Source organism: Bombus vancouverensis, chromosome 4 (genome assembly GCF_051014615.1).
Source record: "Bombus vancouverensis nearcticus chromosome 4, iyBomVanc1_principal, whole genome shotgun sequence".
In the NCBI taxonomy this organism is placed as follows: domain Eukaryota; kingdom Metazoa; phylum Arthropoda; class Insecta; order Hymenoptera; family Apidae; genus Bombus; species Bombus vancouverensis.
Window position 1 is genome coordinate 9,980,276 of NC_134914.1, and position 25,543 is coordinate 10,005,818.

General features: G+C 32.4%; 7 protein-coding genes across 7 annotated transcripts; all 7 read left to right on the plus strand.

Moving 5' to 3' along the window:
• Positions 1–2,509: 2,509 nt before the first annotated feature.
• Positions 2,510–3,461, plus strand: LOC143302628 (uncharacterized). The gene is made up of 3 exons (XM_076618225.1): positions 2,510–2,874; positions 2,956–3,073; positions 3,185–3,461. Exons 1-3 carry the CDS (start codon positions 2,794–2,796, stop codon positions 3,451–3,453), a joined length of 468 nt encoding a protein of 155 aa, XP_076474340.1. The 5' UTR covers positions 2,510–2,793; the 3' UTR covers positions 3,454–3,461.
• A 347-nt stretch (positions 3,462–3,808) lies between these two features.
• Positions 3,809–5,104, plus strand: LOC143302626 (uncharacterized). Its single transcript, XM_076618222.1, has 4 exons — positions 3,809–4,011; positions 4,101–4,191; positions 4,268–4,404; positions 4,745–5,104. The coding sequence occupies exons 1-4, from the start codon at positions 3,809–3,811 to the stop codon at positions 4,893–4,895; spliced, it is 582 nt and encodes a 193-aa protein (XP_076474337.1). The 3' UTR covers positions 4,896–5,104.
• Positions 5,105–7,172: 2,068 nt separating this feature from the next.
• LOC117156922 (uncharacterized) lies at positions 7,173–11,049 on the plus strand. Its single transcript, XM_033334438.2, has 8 exons — positions 7,173–7,270; positions 7,349–7,466; positions 7,589–7,853; positions 7,984–8,100; positions 8,170–8,260; positions 8,340–8,476; positions 8,558–8,690; positions 9,846–11,049. The coding sequence occupies exons 1-8, from the start codon at positions 7,181–7,183 to the stop codon at positions 9,897–9,899; spliced, it is 1,005 nt and encodes a 334-aa protein (XP_033190329.2). The 5' UTR covers positions 7,173–7,180; the 3' UTR covers positions 9,900–11,049.
• On the plus strand, positions 11,048–13,458 carry LOC117156923 (odorant receptor 82a-like; the record flags this gene model as incomplete). Its single annotated transcript, XM_076617811.1, has 9 exons — positions 11,048–11,236; positions 11,370–11,495; positions 11,565–11,682; positions 11,806–12,070; positions 12,196–12,312; positions 12,412–12,502; positions 12,584–12,720; positions 12,799–12,931; positions 13,264–13,458. Coding segments are annotated over 9 exons (1,230 nt in total), but the record flags the coding sequence as incomplete, so codon positions are not given.
• Positions 13,459–14,893: 1,435 nt separating this feature from the next.
• On the plus strand, positions 14,894–16,126 carry LOC143302571 (uncharacterized). Its single transcript, XM_076617812.1, has 5 exons — positions 14,894–14,944; positions 15,078–15,203; positions 15,275–15,392; positions 15,516–15,780; positions 15,904–16,126. Exons 1-5 carry the CDS (start codon positions 14,894–14,896, stop codon positions 16,079–16,081), a joined length of 738 nt encoding a protein of 245 aa, XP_076473927.1. The 3' UTR covers positions 16,082–16,126.
• A 24-nt stretch (positions 16,127–16,150) lies between these two features.
• LOC117156925 (uncharacterized) lies at positions 16,151–21,467 on the plus strand. The gene is made up of 11 exons (XM_076617813.1): positions 16,151–16,180; positions 16,256–16,392; positions 16,474–16,606; positions 19,104–19,259; positions 19,590–19,707; positions 19,835–20,099; positions 20,225–20,341; positions 20,441–20,531; positions 20,613–20,749; positions 20,823–20,955; positions 21,286–21,467. Exons 1-11 carry the CDS (start codon positions 16,151–16,153, stop codon positions 21,337–21,339), a joined length of 1,371 nt encoding a protein of 456 aa, XP_076473928.1. The 3' UTR covers positions 21,340–21,467.
• Positions 21,468–22,645: 1,178 nt separating this feature from the next.
• On the plus strand, positions 22,646–24,955 carry LOC117156926 (uncharacterized). Its single transcript, XM_076618216.1, has 9 exons — positions 22,646–22,788; positions 22,859–22,951; positions 23,022–23,139; positions 23,264–23,528; positions 23,652–23,768; positions 23,838–23,928; positions 24,008–24,144; positions 24,222–24,354; positions 24,663–24,955. Exons 1-9 carry the CDS (start codon positions 22,762–22,764, stop codon positions 24,714–24,716), a joined length of 1,035 nt encoding a protein of 344 aa, XP_076474331.1. The 5' UTR covers positions 22,646–22,761; the 3' UTR covers positions 24,717–24,955.
• The last annotated feature ends 588 nt before the right edge of the window (positions 24,956–25,543 follow it).

Here is a 25,543-nt window from a genome sequence, read left to right on the forward strand (position 1 = left end):
TATTTATATGTACTTGTATGTGTATACTGTAATTGTATATTATCTACTCTCCGATTATTTTAAATTTTAAGACCTTCAAAACGTACATGTCGTCTTTCACAATGATAACGTCGGCAAAATAATGCTTTCACGTCAGCTGTGGGAAATATGGTATCATAGTCATTATGTTCTGACATTGAATTTGGACTAAGCAAGAATGCAGGTAATAGAAAAAATAATCGACATATATTATTAATTTTATATTATTTAAATCACCCTATCTAATATGCAAATAAAATTATTGTGTAAGAAAATTACATGTCTAAATTAATGATTAACTATTATTAATACTTACTAGATTTCTTCCTCTATATATATATATATATATATAATTATATTATATATATTATTATATTATATTATATATATATTATTATATTATATATATAATAATATATATATTATATATATATATATTATATATATATATTATTCAGAAGAATAATATACGTAATAGAAATTACATGTACACAGTAGGTTTCACCTTCGTCTTACAAAATAAGGAGTAGAATAAAGCGACTATAATTTTAGTTAAAATTATGATATCTGCATCTTTGACGATAAGTAACTGACATGATTATATACCTACCGAATGAAATGATTTTGTCGAAAATGCAAATAAGGTTATAAAACATCATTTGTCATATATTGGTTTTGTTTTTACTCGAAACTTGTGTCTTTGAACTTTACGGAAATGATTAATAGTACCCTATTCCACTGAATTCCTTGTATATTATCTTAGAAAAAGTTTATATTTTGTATTGTGTGTAATAAGGTTTTCCATTGTTCAACTATAATACTATAGGAAATAAAATTTCAGAAATACTCATGCCTTGTAAGTAACATTATAACCTTGACTTTTCTTAATCGTAGAAGAACCCATAATTGGCTATAATATCTAAAATAGCAAAATAAATTCACAGTACTTTTTTAAGGAATTAAATAATTTCAATTATGTGTACAGCATCCTCTGTTAAGAATCACAATCAACATTTCATTTTGAACTTTTTACAAATGCAGGTAAAATTGGACTATTAAAAATTACGATAGTAACGTGAAACAGTGTTACTTTTGAGAGAAGTAAGTTGATCCACACAATAGACACTGAATGTATAATTCGCCTTTAAAATCTTCGGAAAATTTTATTTTTGTCACAAATAATTCTGTTTGGACATCTCATTTTGTCGAATGGAATTTAAATCAATTCGTTTACTACAATTTGCGGCCTTACTAATTTTGTTTTACTAGAGAGTGCAGGTTCTTTGCTAATTGTATGCAAGTTACATACATTCTCAGCAGAAATAGCTTTATTAATTTTGCCGCACATATAGGCCAAATATATACAACTAGCAATATAGTATTTCTCATATTTCTACCAATTCGTTATTTCAGTTTTCCTTATTATATCACAAAAAAAACCATAAACACTTCACATCTTCATTGATTCACTAGATCTCTATTATAGTAGTATAACTTCCCGTTTTTGTTTTGTTTTAAAATCACACAGTAAACCAACGAGAGTTTCACTTCAATAAGAACATGAAGACACTTCCTACTGCGACTGGAACGTAAAATGTACATCAAATAAAAGAACGATAACTATCAGCAATGGTTACTAGGAGAGAGTGTTCTAGTCGTTATAACGCGTGATGTACAAAATTCATATCGATCGACATTATCAAAACTGTCGGAACTGTACTGTAACCGTAATTGTAAGTACTATACACAGAATACAATTTTGTTCTCTCATATTTCTACCCTATCTCATATTCGTAATCTCTCCTCTGTCTATATCTCAACAGTTATCTTCGAGGTATCTATATTCTTCAACAATAGGGGATCAATCCTTTATCTTCCAACGAATATCCAACAAGCGACAGTTTTAGAAAGAGATGATTTATATTTTATGATGTGCATCCTAACTGAAATTGGTAGTCCCTTAACAGAACGATTACGTCATTTTCTTATAGGTATGTACATATGTAACTACCGTATAAACTGCTAATACAATAACACCAGCAATCAAACAGTTTTGCCGCGATACAATAAATGAAATAATATGAAAATACTGTCATTAAGTTTCTCTACACTTTACCGGATCAATTACCAAACTACCACTTGATACTTTGGATCTATAAAGAATCACTTCATGCATTCGGCACGGTATGTCAGTTTTATTGAGTTTGTGGTTCCGTGCGTTGCGTTTCTTTACAAGTCGTTGTTTCGAAATTTGGAAACATGGACGGTAAGAGGAAGGGATACGATATACTTATATTATACCGTGATCAAAATATCTAACGTTTCGTTTACTAATAATATTAACGGTATCTGAGTTATATTTTTGTACATATTCTATATCGATAATTTTATTCAAATATAATTCATGCAAATAATTTTATTCAATTTTCGAAATATGTAGTATTTCAGAAAACCGGGGAACAGTATCCCAATATATATGACATTCCTTATTATAACATGATCAAGAAGTATTTGAGATTTGTGGGCCTAGATCCACACCAAAAAAATGGATTGATCACTGTAATTATAATGATGACTAGTATAACAACCGTACTTATTCCAATGGTAAGGTAATCATACCGTAGGTGAAAATTATAGAAATAGTTAATGTGAGGCAATTGATTGAATTCTGCGTAATAAATTAAATAGTCAGGTAATGTCATTAAACATCTGGAACTTATAATTCATTAGTCAATCGCATTGTACGAATCATTATACACCAAGAATCTGGATGTGATGCTGGAGTGTTTGCCACATTTAGCTGCAATTGTGACCAGTTTCGTTAAAATAATGAATGTCTATCTCAACAGAGAAAATGTACGCGTATTTATTATTATTGAATAATCTTTCCGGAAGAAAGCATCTTATAAAGTTATGACAACACGTGTTATGTTCTAGTTTAGAAAATTGTTCGATTCTATAACGAAAGAATGGCAGCAGCTGAAATTAAGTCAAGATTTGTACATTTTGGAAGAAGTCACCATACGAGGCAGCAAAATGGCGAAATTGTACCGAAGTAAGTTAGCATGTCTTGATTTTTTAATCGGCTTACTTCTAGTACACGTAAAAATGGGGATTCGTACCACTTAATATTTCGCACTTGAATGATCAATTCTAATCTTTTCAGATACATTAATGATATTTATGGTACTCTTTTTACTCGTTCCACTGATTTCTCCTATGATGGATATCCTTCTTCCACTAAACGAAACTCGACCACGACAACAACTACTTAATGTTAATTACGTGCTTTTTGATAGCCATAACTATTTTTTCTGCGTGTACTTACAGTTATCTTGGGCGGCTATAGTAGTTTCAATAAGCATAGTTACCGTAGATTCTTTATTGATGCTTATAGTTCACCACAATAGTGGACTATTTATAGTATGTGGGTGAATATAATTTACTCAATACAATTATATTACATATAATTATGTATATTCACTACCGCTTGAACATATTTGCACAGTTTTAATACGTTGCAACATAATTATAAAATTACAGATGTTCAAGTTTTTCAGATGTTTGTTACAGTGGGTCACGAAAGTACTTGAGCATCTAAATACTAATCTTTTACTTCTTTGATAGTAAATGTCTTACAGCTTTTATATCCATTTATATACGTTTATATACATTTATATACAATTTTACATTGGTTTGAAACTTTACTAGTACAATAATGACAGATGTGTCGCATTAGTGTTAATAAAATTTCAAAACGTTTTATAAAACAGATGTAATAGATGTATACATGAAACAACATATATACTTTTGTCAGCCACTGTATGTACCAATAGATATTATGATAATTTCTTTTAATTCTTGTTATATATCCAGGCATCAAATCCAGAAAAAAACAAGGCACTTAAATTCATTCACTAATGAAGCAATGTCGGAACATTACACATATAAAGAGATCAGAAATTGCGTGATCATGCACACTAAAGCCATAGAGTGTGTATTTAACAAATGACGATATAGTATAATAAATTTTCAAATTGTTATTGAACGACGTTAATCATTTTTGTTCGTTGCATTTTTAGCTTTTATGATATATTAGATGAAAACAATCGACTTAGCTATATGATTCAAATTGGACTAACTATGATTGGTATAACCACAACTGCCGTTCAAGTAAAAATACTCATACAGTGAAAATCTACTAAAACTTGAAAAATCATTAACCTAATCAATTGTTTTATATTTACAGACAGTCATTAATTTAGATAGACCGGGAATATCAATTAAAAGTGCTGTATTGTGCGGAGCTAATCAGTTTCATTTATTTATGCTCAGTTTACCTGGACAGATACTTGTAGATCATTGCACCGAACTAACGAAACAATTGTACGTGTTTAGTGCTTTCAAAACATAACTGCCTCGATTATAACATAGAACCTCGATTATCAGATCACAGATTAATGAAAATTTATGGGTAGTTCTGTATTTGAAAGATTGGAAAATAAGAATAGGAACTGATGAAAATTGTTACATTTTTATCCAAAAATTTTTGTTCGTTTCTGATATTAATATTTACAAAGTAATTCAAAGTAAATGATGCTTTTCTATGTTCAAACAAAGCTATTCGTTTAACCGAATAGCGCATACCATGGTTAGATCGGATAATCAAGATTCTGCTGTAATCTTATTAATCATAGAATGTAATATTTTACTGACATCGAAACAGATACGGTTCTACATGGTATGGAGTACCAGTAAAAACTCAAAAAATGCTTTACATGATGCAAATAAGAACTAGAAGCCCATGTACATTAACTGCGTGTGGATTGTACCAAATGAACATTGAGAACTTTGGAACTGTATGTAACACAGCATAAGTCGATTGTAATTGTTGTACTATATCAACCATTATTTATAATCGTTTTCATTGTAAGACCTTCAAAACCTGCATATCGTACATTACGATGATGTTGTCATTGAAAGGATGAAGTTCACTGTTACCTCTATATCCGTTGCATTTTATACTTGGACTGAGTAAGCATGAAGATGGTATAATAACCGATATAATAGTTTGTCATTATATCGAACGTACAAATAAAATTAATAAATCACGATGATTAGTTGATATACTTTAATTCGCAAGTAATACTGTGTACCTTCCTAAAAATTACTTTACTGGTCCTTTTTAAATATCGCCCGAAAGTACAATGCATGTGTGTATACACATTTACTAACATCATCAAGGTAAACAAATAATACGGGTCCTAATTGAACTAGCACTAATAAAACTAGCACTATTATATGTAGTTACAGAAGTGCACAAAAATTTCTAATTATTCATTTCACATTGTTAAAGCGATAATTTAAAGAACATTACGAAGTACATACTACACTGTGGGCATAAACCAATTAAGATTTGTGCTACTGTATCTTTTTCCTTGTTATGCTGTCATGTTCAGTATTGCACAAGATTCTTTTAAATATCGTTTTTACAATATAATGTGAAGAACCTGGCTGAGAACTTGCCAACCACAATAGTTACGTATATTATATTACCTACTATTTACGAATATTTTAATCTTCAGACTGTCAAAGTGTACATGTGCTATATAACAACGTTAATATCAGTGAAATATTGAATCCGCACTACCTGGCGAATGTAATCATATCTACACGTGTATGTTCTACACAGTTTTATCTGACATAAAAATAAATAGCCGATATGTCATATTGAATAAATTAAACGATTTCAATGAATCTGCAAATAATGATATACAACCACACATTTCAAATACAGTGTTAATACTTTAGTACATAAATCGAAACTAAATAATATACATTCACTATTATTTCACTGAATCTTCCTTACATTTCCTTCAAAAATAACTTGACAATCTTAAGAAGTTAAAATAAATGCCACTTCTATTGTTACAATATTCATGTGTTGCAAACAGTGATAGTCTTCACTGAGACTTTTCAATTGAAAGTCAGAGGAAGTGCTACAACTAGGATACGCTGTGCATAAAAAGAAATGTTTTCAAGCAGTCAGCGCTATGAATGCTCTGCTAGCACTCACGATCAATTATTTAGTTGGTATACCATAATTAATTATAATAACAGCTGTACCATGTCCCGCAGAGCGATGTAACATGTCTCACAGGAACGTCGGAAAACCATTATTATGATGTCAAAGATGATACCACAACTTTAAAAATGATATCGTAGTGATGTACTTGGCAACAAATCGATTTACTATAATATTTAATGACGAAAATTATGCATTTCCAGCAACATTGAATGTCCAGTATAACTACATATGAAGCATATTGATTTCTACGAGAAGGGAATCTAATACTCCATACGACACTTCTTATACACACGATTTCTTTTAAAGCGATTGCACAAGTTAAGAAGGCCGATGTTTGAAACCTGAAGCAACAGCCAGTAAGGGAAAGAGATTTACACTAAAACTAAAATATTTAGTTCTCTTTAAACTAATAATTGGGCTGCTTCTATTTATGTAAATCCCACTTTGTGTGAATAGATTTGAAAAATCGAACCCAAGAAAAAGATGTTTTTACCTGTTACATATTGTATTTTGAATATTTTATATATTTTTGCATATGATATGATCGTTGATGATCGTCTTATTTCGGTTTCAAGAATCACCCCCTAAATTTCCTGACACCTGTAGCCAAACATCCTGTATATTTTTAAATATTATATGCATTCATTACACTTCTTTTCCTTGCAACTTCACATAAATGTATAGAAACACGTAGTGACTAGTGGTATTAATCCTATATTGATGTTATTTCTATGCTATTTGATATAACACGATAGCGTAATTAATGTGGGTTTTGAGTATTCAGTGCTTCAGATAACCGGAGGCCCCGAAATATTTCAAGTGCCTTACTACAGCAAACTCGAGCGATATATCCAACTTTTGGGACAAGATCCGCGCCATAAAAGTAGCACTAGAAATATTATTGTAGTAATAGTAGTGACTAGTATCATAAGCATTACTATCCCAGCGGTAAGAAAAACAAGATAATCATTATATAGAAAAGTAATAAAGCTAACGATAAGGTAATGTCATTAAACAATTGGGACTTGCTATCGATAGACCGCAGAGTTATTTGCGTCATTGCATAACAAGGACATGGATGGAGTCATCGAGTGTCTGCCACACTTTGTCACATCTTCCGCCAGTGCTGTTAAAATATTAAATATGCATTTCAACAGGCGAAGTGTGCGCTAATTTCTTTTTATATAAAGAGATTGTCAACTACACACGTTGTTAAATGGACAAATACTTATCTTTTTCAAGTTTAACAAACTGTTCCAACTTGTGGCAAAACAATGGGAACAACTGAAATTAAATGGCGAATTGCACGTTCTGGAGGAAGTCGTCAAGCAAGGCAACAGAATGGCGCACTTTTATCGTAGTAAGTGAAGTTATCTCAATTCTCATCATAATTTTCAATATTTTCAATTTTTAACCAAACCAGTCCTTCCTAACATACAAAAAATTATTTATACGTAAACAATCAATTGTGTTGATTTTCAGACACTTTACTATCTTTTATGGGATTATTCTTGCTGGTGCCACTAATTTCTCCCATTCTTGATATTGTCCATCCAATAAACGGAACTCGAACACGCCAACAACTGCTAAGAGTTAATTACATATTTTTTAACGACGACGACTATTTCTTTTACATATATTTACAATTATTTTGGAGCTCCGTCGTTATAGTGTTCACTATAATTAGTGCAGACTGGTTGTACATGCTAATAATTCATCATAGTAGTGGATTATTTGCAGTTTGTGGGTAAATGTCATAATGTTATCCAAGACTTGGTTATTAGTCGCCATTCATTCATGCAGTAAATAGTAAATATTGTAATCGTTATATTTATACTAAGTATATACATGCTCATTATTTGTTATCATAACCGTAGGCATCGAGTCCAAAAGGCAACTGTGAATGCAAACAACTTTACCGGTGAATCTGTTTCTGAGAATTACTCGTATGAAAAGATCAGGAATTGCGCGATAATGCACAATGAAGCCATACGGTCTGTATTTATTACAATAATCAAAAAATTACGAAATGTCACTAATATACATCTTCATTAATTTTAAAGATTTTCAGATATATTGAAAGAAAGCAGTCGGGGTAGTTACTTAATTCAGGTTGGATTGAATATGTTGGGTATCAGCGCGACAGCTGTTCAAGTACAGACAATTTTAAAAAGATAACAGATACAAATGAAAAATAATTCTTGGTAAATAATTATCTAATGTTATTCTTCAGACAGTGATAAACTTAGACAGACCGGAAGAAGCAATACGAAGTGCGGTATTTTGTGGGGCTTGTCAATTTCATTTGCTTTTACTTAGTTTACCTGGCCAGGTGCTATTGGATCATTGTTCTGATTTAGCAGATAATATGTATGTGTTGAGAAATTATTCATATAAACTATATATATTAATCACAGGCTCGAATAAAATTAAATTCTCGTATCAAAATAGTTACAGCTCCAAATGGTACATGGCACCCGTGCAGATTCAAAAAGTACTATACGTGATGCAAATAAGATGCAAAAGATTTTGTTCATTGACGGCAGGTGGATTGTACGAAATGAATATAGAAAACTTCGGAATAGTATGTATAAATTTAACAATGTTATATATACGTACAATGGTGTATAAAAATTTCTGATTTTTCATTACATATCGCAAATGCGATATTTTAAAGAGCCTTTCGAAGTACATAGTATAGTATGACCATAAAGCAAGTATCATTTGTTATACTGTCTTTTCCTACCTGTTATGCCTTTATATTCAATATCAGATAAAATTCTTTCAAATATAATTTTACTACTATAAACTACTGCATACTACTATACAGAGTGTTTAGCTATAGGTATATAAGAATTTAAGGGGTGATTCTAGAAGCTAAAATAAAATGAAAATCAAGAATAAAAAATTTTCTGATTTGTTTGTTGATTATTGCCAATTAAAGATTAGTTGAAATATCCCTGTATGCGAGCAAGAACCCTTACAGGAACGAAATTAGATCAACCTAAACAGCGGGATATACAGTGATCTTCAATTCGAACGGTACATGGGCAGCAGCTTCCCTCGCACAAGCCGTAGAGAAGAAGATAATGACTTTCGAAAACCTAAATGATCCTGCGCAATGTTTTCTAAGAAAAATCGTAGATTACACATTATACTTGTCTACTTATTAAAGTACATAACAGCGTATCGAAAATCGCCTCGTGGAATTTTCAAATAGAGAGGATTAATGTTTCCTCTAGCTCTCTGTCTCTATAAATAAATAATAAATAATGACGTACATAAACAATGTTTATACAAATTTCTCACACCTACAGCCATGGTCCTGTCCGTGGTTGGCCGATATTTCTTAGAAGACGTTGTGCAGGATAATTTGCGACTTTGATTGTCATTATTTTCTTCTCTACAGCTTTTCTTTTTCTTTTTTCTCTACATTTGTGCGAAGGAAGCTGCTGCCCACGTATCGTTCGATTTGAGGATTCTTGTGCACTCCATTGCTTAGGCTGATCTAAATATCTTTCGTTCGTATAAGGAGGCTTGCTCGAGCACAGGGATATTTCGGACAATTTTTAATTGACAATGACTGAAAAACAAATCAGAAAACGAAATCTTTTTAATTTTGATTTTCATCTTCTTTTAGCTTCGGGAATCATCCCTTAAATCTTTTTACGCTTACAGCCGAACATCCAGTATATACGTGTATGTATTATCCACTACTTACGAATATTTTAATTTCCAGACCTTCAAAACGTGCATGTCCTATATTACAATGATGATGTCAGTGAAAAATTAAATCAGCACTATCTGTCGAATGTAATCGTTCATACATCCACTGTGTGTTATATAAAGTTTTACCAAATATACAAATGATATGATAGATAATTTACATGTAATGCTGGATATATTAGACTGCTCTGACGAATAGAAATATAAAACCACACACTTCAGATACCGTGTTAATATTTCAGTACATAATTCGTACCTAAATAACACATTTGCTACCATTTCACTGAATTCTTTCGACACCACTTCAAGAATAATTATACAGATTTAGGCAGATAAAATTGGTTCAAGCACAAATACAACAGTGCTGTTGTTAGAATATTCGCGTGTTGCAAACGGTGATAAACATATCGGTGAAGAATTCTTAATTGAAAATCGAAGAAAGTATCTGAACTCGAATAGACCGTGCACATAAAGAAATGTTTTCAAGTAGTCAGCGCTATGAAGAACTTCCTACCACTTATAATCAATACTCAGTTGGTATACCAATGGTCAATTATAATAACTGCTCATCCATGTCCTGCCGAGCGCCGTAACATGTGTTACAAGAACTTCGAAAAGCCATCATTTTCGTATCAAAGACGATGTCACAACGTTAAAAGTGATACCATAGTAGACTACCTGGCAACCAATCGATAAGCTATAATATGTAATGACAAAATTGTCGCATTTCCAGCAACATTGAATATACATCATAACTACATATGAGCATATTGATTTTTGCGACTTCAGAATGAGACCTCATACTCCGCACGACACTTCTTAAACGCGCGATTCCTCCAAAAGCGGTTGCACAAGATAAAGAAGCCGACGTTTGAAACCTGAGGCTACACAACCAGTAAGGGAAAGAGATTTACACCACATCAAAATAAGTGGTTCTTTTTAAACTAATAATAAACCTGTGGATATTTATGCAAACCTATATTTGCAGGAATATGATTTAAAAAATCGTACTCACACAGAACATGGTTTTATCTATTACACTCTATGAAAAATATTATATTTTGAACATTTTATATATTTTTGTATATCATGTGCATTCTTTGCGTTTCTTTACTGAAATATCCTATAAACGCATAAAAATCCGCAGCGTCCAGTGATATTGATGTTATGTTGATTTTATGATTTCTACGGTACTTAATATAACCTCGTGGGGTAATTAATCTGAGTTTGGAGTATTTAGTGCGTCAGAAAACTGGGAGTCCCGAAATACTTCATGTGGCATACTACAATAAACTCGAACGATACATCCAACTTTTGGGGCAAGATCCGCGTCATAAAAGTAGCACTAGAAACATGATTGTAATAATAGTGGTAACTAGTATCGCATGCATCACAATCCCAACGGTAAGAAAAACACGTCAATCGTTATATAGAAAAGTAGAAAGGATAAAATGAGGAAACTAGATTGAGTGAATGCTACGTAATAAAGCTAATAATCAGGTAATGTGATTAAACAATTGGGACCTGCAACCGATAGACAATAGAGTTATTTGCGTCCTTGCATAGAAAGGATATGGATGGAGTCATCGAGTGTCTGTCATATTTTGTCACATCTTCCACCAGTGCTGTTAAAGTATTAAATATGCATTTCAACAAACGAAATGTGCGCAAATATTTTCTTGCATAAGAAAGTTTTGCATACAAGAGGTATAAAAACTTATCCTTTTTCTAGTTTAGCAAAATGTACCAACTTGTGGCAAAACAATGGGAGCATCTGAAATTAAACAACGAATTGCACGTTCTAGAGAAAGTCGTCATGCAAGGCAACAGGATGGCGCACTTTTATCGTAGTAAGTAAAGAATTTTAATTCTCAACATGATTTTCAATATTTTTAATGTTTCAAGTAAAAGATCCTCCCTAACATATACATAGAATTATTTACACGTATATAATTAATTATACTAACTTTCAGACACTTTAGTATCTTTTATGGTATTGTTCTTACTGGTGCCACTAACTTCTCCAATTCTTGATATTGTTCATCCAATAAACGGAACTCGAAAACGCCAACAACTACTAAGAGTTAATTACATATTTTTCAACAGTGACGACTATTTCTTTTACATTTATTTACAATTATTTTGGAGCACTGTCGTTGTGGTGCTCACCATAGTAGGTGCAGATTGGTTATACATGCTAATAATTCATCACAGTAGTGGATTATTTGCAGTTTGTGGGTAAATGTCATGATGTTATGCAAAAGTTGGTATTAGTCGCCGTACTTGCATGTACTAGTTAATATTATAATCATTATATTCATATTAAGTACACACATTTTCATTATTTCTTTTCATAACTATAGATATCAAATTCAAAAAGCAACTGCGAATCTAAATTACTTTTCTGGTGAAAAAGATTCTGATAATTCTACGTATGAAAAATTCCGAAATTGTGTGATCATGCATAAGGAAGCTATACAGTATGTATACATTAGTCAACAACAAAGCATAATAAAAGTCGACTAAATAATTAAAATATTACGAAATATGACTAATATACATCTCCATTAAATATAAAGGTTTTACAATATATTGGACGAAAGCAGCCAAAGTAGTTATTTAATCCAGGTTGGATTAAACATATTGAGTATAAGCACAGCAGCAGTTCAAGTAAAGAACAATCTTGAGAATGATAACGGATACAAATTAAAGATAGATGTCGGTAATTAAATATCTCATTTTATTTTTCAGACCGTGGTAAACTTGGACAGACCAGAAGAAGCAATACGAAGTGCTGTATTTTGTGGCGCTTGTCAATTTCATTTGTTTCTACTTAGTTTACCTGGCCAAGTGCTTCTGGATCATTCTTCTGATTTAGCAGATAATATGTATGTGTTTAGAAAATATCCATATAAGCTATAGATATCAATAAGGCTCGAATAAAATTAAATGTCCATATCAAATAGTTACAGCTCCAAATGGTACAAGGCACCCGTGCAAATTCAAAAAGTACTATACATGATGCAAATAAGATGCAGAAGGTTTTGTTCATTGACGGCAGGTGGATTGTATGAAATGAATATAGAAAATTTCGGAATAGTATGTATAAATTTAACAATATTATATGTATATAGGTACAGTAGTGTATAAAAATTTCTGATTTTTCATTACATACCGCAAAGGCGATATTTTAAGATACCTTACGAGGTATACAATATATATTAGATTTATACTATAACCATAAAGTAATTATCAATTGTTCTACTGTTTTGAATTACCTGTTATGTCCCCATATTTAAAATTAGATAAAATTTTATCAAATGCCGATTTCACAATGTAAAATTCGAAAACCATCTGGCTGAAAAAGTTTCCAAACCAATATGTTTACTCATAGTATATTAAGTACTATTTACGAATATTTTAATCTTCAGACCTTCAAAACGTGCATATCCTATATTACAATGTTGATGTCCATGAAAGATTGAATATGCATTAGCTGTCGGGTGTAATTTCATCCACTGTATGTTATACACAGCTTTACCAAGTATAAGACTAGTATAATAAGTAGCTGACATGTAATACTGGACATATTGGATGACATTGGCGAATAAAGATATAAAAACACACCCTTCACATACAGGGTGGTTGGTAACTGGTGATACAAGCGGAAAGGGGGTGGTTCTACGCAAAAAAAGAAGTCGAAAATATAGAATAAAAATTTTTTTTTAATTTTTCCATCGAGACAACGATCTACAGTGAGATCCTTTATAACGAGACGTGATAAAGTGCACGCGTATCGAGCGAAAATTCAAAGTCGATTTTCTCGAAAACAAAGCCTCAAACGAAAAATTTTTATTCTATATTTTCGACTTCTTTTTTCGCGTAGAATCACTACCTTTCCGCTTGTACCACCAGTTACCAACCACCCTGTATAGTATTAACGTCTTAACACCTAAATCGTACCTAAATAACACACATTCACTACCATTGCAATGAATTCTCTTTACGTTACTTCAAAAACAATTTCCGAACTTTAAAAGGATGAAATTGATGCCACATAATGGGAAGTATAAGAATAAGATATATCTATTATTACAATATTCGCGTGTGGCAAACAGTGATAAACATATCGATGAAGAATTCTTAATTGAAAATCGAAGAAAGAATCTGAACTTTAATACACCGTGCACAAAAGAAATGTTTTCAAGTAGTCAGCGCTACGAAGAACTTCCTACCACTTATAATCAATACTCAGTTGGTATACCAAAGCTCAATTATAATAACTGCTCATCCATGTCCTGCCGAGCGCCGTAACATGTGTTACAAGAACTTCGAAAAGCCATCATTTTCATATCAAAGACGATGTCACAACGTTAAAAGTGATACCGTAGTAGACTACCTGGCAACCAATCGATAAGCTATAATATGTAATGACAAAATTGACACAATTCCAGCAACATTGAATATACATCATAACTACATATGAGCATATTGATTTTTGCGACTTCAGAATGAGACTTCATATTCCACACGACACTTCTTAAACGCGCGATTCCTCCAAAAGCGGTTGCACAAGATAAAGAAGCCGACGTTTGAAACCTGAGACTGCACAACCAGTAAGGGAAAGAGATTTACACCACATCAATATAAGTGGTTCTTTTTAAACTAATAATAAACCTGTGGATATTTATGCAAACCTATATTTGTAGGAATATGATTTAAAAAATCGTACTTACACAGAACATGGTTTTGTCTATTACATTCTATGAAGAATATTATAGTTTGAACATTTTATATATTTTTGCATATCATGTGCATTCTTTGCGTTTCTTTATAAACGCATAAATATCCGCAGCGTCCAATGATATTGATGTTATGTTGATTTTATGATTTCTACGGTACTTAATATAACCTCATGGGGTAATTAATCTGAGTTTGGAGTATTTAGTGCATCAGAAAACTGGGAGCGTCGAAATACTTCATGTGACATACTACAATAAACTCGAACGATACATCCAACTTTTGGGGCAAGATCCGCGTCATAAAAGTAGTACTAGAAATATGATTGTAATAATAGTGGTGACCAGTATCGTAAGCATCACTATCCCAACGGTAAGAACAACATGTCAATCATTATATAGAAAAGTAGGAAGGATAAAATGAGGAAACTGAATTGAGTAAATGCTACGTAATAAAGCTAATAATCAGGCAATGTCATTAAACAATTGGGACTTGCAATCGATAGACAATAGAGTTATTTGCGTCGTTGCATAAAAAGGATATGGATGGAGTCATCGAGTGTTTGCCACATTTTGTTGCATCTTCCATCAGCGCTGTTAAAGTATTAAATATACATTTCAACAAACGAAATGTGAGTAAATATTCTCTTACATAAGAATATTTTGAACTATACAAGAGGCATAAAAAATCATGTTTCTCTAGTTCAGCAAACTGTTCCAACTTGTGGCAAGACAATGGCAGCAGCTGAAATTCAACGACGAACTGCACGTTCTAGAGGAAGTCGTCATGCAAGGCAACAGAATGGCGCACTTTTATCGTAGTAAGTACAGAACTTAAATTCTCAACACGATTTCCAATATTTTTAGTGTTTAATTTAATAGATCCTCCCTGACGTATACACAGAATTATTTACACGTAAATAATCAATTGTCCTAACTTTCAGACACTTTAGTATCATTTATGGTATTGTTCTTGCTGGTGCCACTAAGTTCTCCAATGCTTGATATTGTCCATCCAATAAACGGAACTCGAACACGCCAACAACTGCTAAGAGTTAATTACATATTTTTTAACGATGCCGACTATTTCTTTTACATATATTTACAATTATTTTGGAGCTCTGTCGTCGTAGTGTTCACCATAATAGGTGCTGATTGGTTATACATGCTAATAATTCATCACAGTAGTGGATTATTTGCGGTTTGTGGGTAAATACCCTGATATTATGCAAGATTTGGTTGTTAGTCGCCATTCTCGCATGCACTTGAAAATATTGCAATCACTAAATTTATAATTCGTACACATGTTCATTTTTGTTGTCATAACCGTAGACATCGAGTCCAAAAAGCAACTGTGAATCCAAACAACTCTACTGGCACAGCTATTTCTGAGAATTACACGTATGAAAGGATCCGGAATTGCACGATAATGCACAATGAAGCCATACGGTCTGTATTTATTACAATAATCAAAAAATTGCGAAATCTCACTAATATACATCTTCATTAACTTTAAAGATTTTCAAATATATTGAAAGAAAGCAGTCAAGCAAGTTACTTAATTCAGGTTGGATTGAATATGTTGAGCATAAGCGCGACAGCTGTTCAAGTAAAAACAATCTTCAAAATGATAACAAACATTAAAAATAGTTTCAGACAAATAATTGTTTATATTATTCTTCAGACAGTGATAAACTTAGACAGACCGGAAGAAGCAATACGAAGTGCGGTATTTTGTGGGGCTTGTCTATTTCATTTGCTTTTACTTAGTTTACCTGGCCAGGTGCTATTGGATCATTGTTCTGATTTAGCAGATAATATGTATGTGTTTAGAAAGTATTCATATAAACTATATATATTAATCACAGGCTCGAATAAAATTAAATGCTCGTATCAAAATAGTTACAGCTCCAAATGGTACAAGGTACCCGTACAGATTCAAAAAGTACTATACGTGATGCAAATAAGATGCAGAAGGTTTTGTTCATTGACGGCAGGTGGATTGTATGAAATGAATATAGAAAATTTCGGAATAGTATGTATAAATTTAACAATGTTATATGTACGTACAATAGTATATAAAAATTTCTGATTTTTCATTACATATCGCAAATACGATATTTTAAAGAGCCTTTCGAAGTACATAGTATAGTATGACCATAAAGCAAGTATCATTTGTTATACTGTCTTTTCCTACCTGTTATGCCTTTATATTCAATATCAGATAAAATTCTTTCAAATATAATTTTACTACTATAAACTACTGCATACTACTATACAGAGTGTTTAGCTATAGGTATATAAGAATTTAAGGGGTGATTCTTGAAGCTAAAATAAAATGAAAATCAAGAATAAAAAATTTGCGTTTTCTGATTTGTTTGTTGATTATTGCCAATTAAAGATTAGTTGAAATATCCCTGTATGCGAGCAAGAACCCTTACAGGAACGAAATTAGATCAACCTAAACAGCGGGATATACAGTGATCTTCAATTCGAACGGTACATGGGCAGCAGCTTCCCTCGCACAAGCCGTAGAGAAGAAGATAATGACTTTCGAAAACCTAAATGATCCTGCGCAATGTTTTCTAAGAAAAATCGTAGATTACACATTATACTTGTCTACTTATTAAAGTACATAACAGCGTATCGAAAATCGCCTCGTGGAATTTTCAAATAGAGAGGATTAATGTTTCCTCTAGCTTTCTGTCTCCATAAATAAATAATAAATAATGACGTACATAAACAATATTTATACAAATTTCACATGCCTACAGCCATGGCCCTGTCCGTGATTGGCCGATATTTCTTAGAAGACGTTGTGCAGGATAATTTGCGACTTTGATTGTCATTATTTTCTTCTCTACAGCTTTTCTTTTTCTTTTTTCTCTACATTTGTGCGAAGGAAGCTGCTGCCCATGTATCGTTCGAGGATTCTTGTGCACTCCATTGCTTAGGCTGATCTAAATATTCGTGTAAGGAGGCTTGCTCGAGCACAGAGATATTTCGGGCAATTTTTAATTGACAATGACTGAAAAACAAATCAGAAAACGAAATCTTTTTAATTTTGATTTCCATCTTATTTTAGTGTCAAAAATATGGAAAAAAATATAGAATATAGAATAGAATAGAATATAGAAAAAGCTTAAATTTTTTTACGCTTACAACCGAACATCCTGTATATACGTGTATGTATTATCCACTACTTACGAATATTTTAATTTCCAGACCTTCAAAACGTGCATGTCCTATATTACAATGATGATGTCAGTGAAAAATTAAATCAGCACTATCTGTCGAATGTAATCGTTCATACATCCACTGTGTGTTATATAAAGTTTTACCAAGTATAAGACTAGTATAATAAATAGCTGACATGTAATACTGGACATTTTATATGATATTGGCGAATAAAGATATAACAATCACCCCTCTTATACAGTGTTAATATTTTAGCACATAAATCATACCTGAATAAAACACATAACACACATTCACTACCATTTCAGTGAATTCCATTTACATTACTTCAAAAACAATTTCGCAATTTTAGAAGAATGAAATTGATGCCGGCAATGGTAAGTCTAACGATAACATAGATCCATTGGTTCCAATGTTCGTGTGTGGCAAACAGTGACAATCTTCTCAGTCAAGAATCTTCAATTAGAAGTCCGAAGAAGTAGTGCCAAAGTATTAGAGACTAGAATACACTGTGCATAAAAAGAACACTGTCTTTCAAGATCAATGTCACAGTTTCGAAAACTCTGGTAGCATTTACTATTAAAATTTAACTGGCATGTCGTACGAGACGGTATCAATATTTCAGGATAATTATACATAATAATAAGCCTTTCATGTTCCGTGGAATATTTTAATGGGAGCCAGAAGAACATCAGAAAATCATAATACTCTTAACCAGGATGATGTAATAAATTTAAAATGATATCAAATTGCACAGCTGTTCGACAAGAAACTGAATCAGTATAATATATAATGACCAAAATTATACATTCTCAGTAACATCTAACGCCTGGTACAACTACATATGAACCATATTGATTTCCACGATCCTCAGATGGGAACTTGTATTCCATACGACACTTGTTACATACGCGATTTCTCCTAAAGCACTCGCGCCAGTTAAAAACACCAGCGTTAGAAATCTCGAGCTATAGCCAGTAACGAAAAGACATTTACACTGAAACTATAAATAATATTTAGTTCTTCTTAAACTAATGATAACACTGCGGGTGTTTATGCAAACCTATATCTCTATGAATATAATTGACAAAATCGGACCCAGGCAGGAAATGTGTTTAGCTGTTACATATTATAGACAATATTATATATTGATTATTTTATACATTTTTGCATATAATATACACTTTTTGCATCTCTTTCCCTTAAAATTTTTCATAAATGCATAAAAACTCGCAGTGACTAGTGAAATTAATGTTATGTTGTCGTTATTTCTATCGTCTTCAATATAACACGAATGTGTAATTAATGTGACCTTCGAGTATTCAGTGCTTCAGATAAACGAAGGTTCTGAAATATTTCACGTGCCTTACTACAATGAACTCGAACGATACATCCAACTTTTGGGGCAAGATCCACGTCATAAAAGTAGCACTAGAAATATTATTGTAATGATAGTGGTGATCAATATCGCAAGCATCATTTTCCCAACGGTAAGCGAAACACATAAATCATTATGTAGAAGATTAACGAGGGTAAAGTGAGGAAACTGATTTGTGTGAATGCTACGTAATAAAGCTAATAATCAGGTAATATCATTAAACAATTGGAACTTGCAATCGATAGACAATAGAGTTGTTTGCGTCGTTGTATAACAAGGACATGGATGGAGTCATCGAGTGTCTGCCACATTTTATCGCATCTTCCATCAGTGCTGTTAAAATATTAAATATGCATTTCAACAGGCGAAGTGTGCGCTAATTTCTTTTTATATAAAAAAGTCCTGAACGATGCAAGAGGCATAAAAACTTATTTTTTTCTAGTTTCACAAATTGTTCCAACTTGTGGCAAAACAATGGCAGGAGCTGAAATTAAACGACGAACTGCACATTCTAGAGGAAACCGTCATGCAAGGCAACAGAATGGCGCAATTTTACCATAGTAAGTCATGGTGGTATCACAATCCTCATCATGATTTCCAATATTTCTAATTTTTAACAAAAATGGTTCTCCCTGACATACACGTAGAATTATTTACATGTAAAAAATCAACTGTACTAATTTTCAGACACTTTAGTATCTTTTATGGGATTGTTCTTGCTGGTGCCACTAACTTCTCCAATTCTCGATATTGTTCATCCAATAAACGGGACTCGAACACGCCAACAACTACTAAGGGTTAATTACATATTTTTTAACGGTGGTGATTATTTTTTCTACATATACGTGCAATTATTTTGTGCAGCAGCTGTTGTTGTGTTCACCATAATTAGTGCAGACTGGTTATACATGCTAATAATTCATCACGCCAGTGGATTATTTGCAGTCTGTGGGTAAATATCATATTGTGATGCAAGATTTAGTTATTGGTCGCCATTCTCGCATGCACTTGTAAATATTGCAATCACAATATTTATACTAAGTACACACATGTTCATTTTTGTTATCATAACCGTAGACACCGAGTTCAAAAAGCAACTGTAAATCCAAACAACTCTACTGGTACAGCTGTTTCTGAGAATTACACGTATGAAAAGATCCGGAATTGTGCGATAATGCACAGTGAAGCCATACTGTATGTATTTATTAATTGACGATAAGGCATGACAGAAAATGATAAGGTAAATAAAAGATTACGAAATGTTACTAATATACATTTTCATTAATTTTAAAGATTTTACAATATATTGAACGGAAGCAGTCAAGGTAGTTACTTAATTCAGGTTGGATTGAATATGTTGGGAATAAGCGTGACAGCTGTCCAAGTAAAGTATAATCTTGAAAATGGCAACAAATACAAACTGAAAATAATTCTATATAAATAATTGTTTTACTTAATATTTCAGATAATAGTAAACTTAGATAGACCGGAGGAAGCAATGCGAAGTGCAGCATTTTGTGGGGCTAGTCAATTTCATTTGTTTCTACTCAGCTTACCTGGCCAGGTTCTCCTGGATCATTGCTCTGATTTAGCAGATAATATGTGTGTTAAAAGTATTCATATAGACTACATTAGTTACAGTCTCCAATAAAATTAATTACTCGTATCAAAATAGTTACAGCTCCACATGGTACGAAACACCCGTGCAGATTCAAAAAGTAATATACGTGATGCAAATAAGATGCAAAAGATTTTGTTCATTGACGGCAGGTGGATTGTACGAAATGAATATAGAAAACTTCGGAATAGTATGTATCAGTCTAGCGCTATTATATATACGTACAGTGGTGTACAAAAATTTCTCATTTTTCATGTCATATAACACACGCGATATTTTAAAGAATCTTACGTAGTATTACTGTACTATAACGATAAAACAATTATTATTAGTTCCATTGTGTCCTTTTATTTATTATACTCTTTATTAGTATTACATATTACATATTAGATAAAACTCTATCAAATACGGCTTTTACAATATAAGATGGAAAACCTGGGAATCTGGCTGGGAATTTTTGCATACCACTATATTTATATATACTATATTATCTTCTATTTATGAATATTTTAATCTTCAGACTTTCAAAACTTGCATGTCCTACATTACAATGTTGATGTCTCTGAAGGACTGAACCTGCATTACTAGTCAAATGTAATATCATCTACCGTTTACTATACACAGTTTTACCAACCGTACAACTAATATAATAGATAGCTGACATGTAATACTGAACATATTGGATGACTTTGGCGAATAAAGATATAAAAACATCCCTCAGATAAAGTATTAATATTTTTGTATAGAAATCATACCTAAGTAACACACATTCCGCACTATTTCACAGAATTCATTTCCTATATTACTTCAAGCATCATTATACGACTTTAGATACATGAAATTGGTGATAGTATAAAGATAATGCAATCCTATTGTTACAATATTCGCTTGTTGTGAACAGTGATAAGCTTGTCAGTAGAGAATCTTCAATCGAATGTCAGAGGAAGTAGTATTACAACTATAATACACTATTCATACAATAGTGTCTTTCAAGATCAATGTCACTCTCGACATTTACAATTCATATATAACTGGGACGCCGTACGACACGATATCAATATTTAAGAGACTAGCTATAATGACAGGTGTTGCATATACTGCAGAACGTTTTGACAGGCTACAGTAGAACCTTGGAAATCATAATTTTCTCTCCAAGTATGATGTCACAGATTAAAAATTATACCATAGTTCATATTCGTGTGACAGCAAATCGAAAAAGTTCACATTAACAATTAGTGGAAAAATTGCAAATGTCCAGTAATATCAAACGTCGAGTAAAGTCACATACGTACGTACCGTATTAATCTTTATGATCCTGAGAAGGGAACTCATACCCCGTACGATACTTGTTACACGAGATTTCGCTTAAAGCAATTGCACGAGTTAAGATCACCGGCGTTTAAAACCCAAAGTTATAGCTAGTAAGGAAAAGAGATTATACACAAAAACTAAAATATTTAGTTCTTTTTAAACTAACGATTACACTGCGGATATTTATGCAGACCTATATTTATACGAATGTAATTGAAAACCCCGCAACAAGACAGAAAAATTTTTTACCTGTTATATATTATAAATAATATTATACTTCGAATATTTTATGTATTTTGCATATGATATACATTCTATGCATCTATTTTCCTTGAAATTTTCCCACAAATGTATAAAAATCCGCAGCGTCCAGTTATATTGACATTACGTTAATGTTACTTCTATGATATTTAATATAACTCGTATAATTAACGTAAGCTTGGAGTATTCAGTGTTTCAGAAAACTGGCGACCCCGAAATATTTCACGTGCCTTACTATAATAAGCTCGAACGATACATCCAACTTTTAGGACAAGATCCGCGTCATAAAAATAGCATTAGAAATATGATTGTAATAATAGTGGTGACTAGTATCGCAAGCATCACTATTCCAACGGTAAGAAAAATACGTCAATCATTAGATAGAAAAGTAGCAAGGATATAATGAGGAAACTGGATTGAGTGAATGCTACGTAATAAAGCTAGTAATCAGGTAATATCATTAAACAATTGGAACTTGCAATCGATAGACAATAGAGTTATTTGCGTCGTTGCATAACAAGGACATGGATGGAGTCATCGAGTGTCTGCCACATTTTATCGCATCTTCCATCAGCGCTGTTAAAATATTAAATATGCATTTCAACAGGCAAAATGTGCGCTAATTTCTTTTTATATAAAAAGTTCTGAACGACGCAAGAGGCATAAAAACTTATTTTTTTCTAGTTTCACAAATTGTTCCAACTTGTGGCAAAACAATGGCAGGAACTGACATTAAACGGCGAACTGCACGTTCTAGAGGAAATCGTCATGCAAGGCAATAGAATGGCGCTATTTTATCGTAGTAAGTAAAGATATCCCAATTCTCGTCATGATTTCCAATATTTCTAACGTTTAACAAAAAAAGTTCTCCCTGACATATACGTAGAATTATTTACATGTAAAAAATCAACTGTACTAATTTTCAGGCACTTTACTATCTTTTATGGGATTATTCTTGCTGGTGCCACTAATTTCTCCCATTCTTGATATTGTCCATCCAATAAATGGAACTCGAACACGCCAACAGCTACTAAGAGTTAATTATATATTTTTTGACGATGATGACTATTTTTTCTATATATACTTACAATTATTTTGTGGAGCAGCTGTTGTTGTGTACACCATAATTGGTGCAGACTGGTTATACATGCTAATAATTCATCACAGTAGTGGATTATTTGCGGTTTGTGGGTAAATACCCTGATATTATGCAAGATTTGGTTGTTAGTCGCCATTCTCGCATGCACTTGAAAATATTGCAATCACTACATTTATAACTCGTACACATGTTCATTTTTGTTGTCATAACCGTAGACATCGAGTCCAAAAAGCAACTGTGAATCCAAACAACTCTACTGGCACAGCTATTTCTGAGAATTACACGTATGAAAGGATCCGGAATTGCGCGATAATGCACAATGAAGCCATACGGTCTGTATTTATTACAATAATGAAAAAATTACGAAATGTCACTAATATACATCTTCATTAATTTTAAAGATTTTCAGATATATTGAAAGAAAGCAGTCGGGGTAGTTACTTAATTCAGGTTGGATTGAATATGTTGGGTATCAGCGCGACAGCTGTTCAAGTACAGACAATTTTAAAAAGATAACAGATACAAATGAAAAATAATTCTTGGTAAATAATTACCTAATGTTATTCTTCAGACCGTGGTAAACTTAGACAGGCCGGAAGAAGCAATGCGAAGTGCTGTGTTTTGTGGGGCTAATCAATTTCATTTGTTTTTACTCAGCTTACCAGGCCAGGTGCTCCTGGATCATTGTTCTGATTTAGCAGATAATATGTATGTGTTAAGAAAGTATTCATATAGACTACATTAGTTACAGTCTCCAATAAAATTAATTACTCGTATCAAAATAGTTACAGCTCCACATGGTACGAAACACCCGTGCAGATTCAAAAAGTAATATACGTGATGCAAATAAGATGCAAAAGATTTTGTTCATTGACGGCAGGTGGATTGTACGAAATGAATATAGAAAACTTTGGAATAGTATGTATCAGTCTAGCACTATTATAAATGTGTGTGAAGTACTGTGCAAATATGTATGTTTCAGATAGATTTCGTACTTTACATTCTAGAACTGACATTTTAAAGTTTTATTTAGCATTAATAGCGGCCCTTATTTGTTCTACTGTTTACTTTTACTTGTTATGCCGCTGTAGTCAATATTAGTTAAAATTTCGTTAAACATCTATTTTGGACTACAAAGTAAAGAATCTATTTGTCCACAAACCGTTGCACTGTACTTATATATTGATATTACGTTACTTACTATTTTCGAGAATTTACATTTTCAGACCTTCAAGACGTGTATGTCCTATATCACAATGTTGATGTCATTAAAAAACTGAATCTGCGATACCTGAAATATGTAATTGTATCCACTGCGGTTTTTACCCAGTTTAGCCAGAAGTACAAATAGTATGTTAAATAGCCGTTATAATGTAATACTTGACATTTTTGATGACTTCGACGAATGCGCAAATAAAGACATAAAGTCACATAATTTTCATACGATATTGATATTTTAGTACATGAATCGTACCTAAATAACACACATTCCGTACTACTTCACAGAATTCATTTCCTACATTACACTAGCATAATTATACAACTTTAGGCACATGAAATTGATGATAGTATAAAGATAACGCAATCCTATTGTTACAATATTCGCGTGTTGTGAACAGTGATAAGAGCTTATCGGTAGAGAATCTTCAATCGCATGTCGAAGAAAGTATTACAACTAGAATACGCTACTCATAAAAAGAACAATGTCTTTCAGAATCAATGACACTGTTTCAAAAAATCTCTCGACACTTACAATTAATATTTAACTGGGACGCTCTACGAAACGATATCAATATTTAAGAGACTAGCTATAATGACAGGTGTTGCATATACTGCAGAACGTTTTGACAGGCTACAGTAGAACCTCGGAAATCATAATTTTCTCTCCAAGTATGATGTCACAAATTAAAAATTATACCATAGTTCATATTTGTGTGACAGCAAATCGAAAAAATTCACATTAACGCTTGATGGAAAAACTGCAGATGTCTAATAGTATCGAATGTCGTGTAAACTTACATACGTATATCATATTGATTTCTACGATCCTGAGAAACAGAACTTTCATACTCTCCACATGACAGTCTTTCTTCTGAAGCGGTTACTC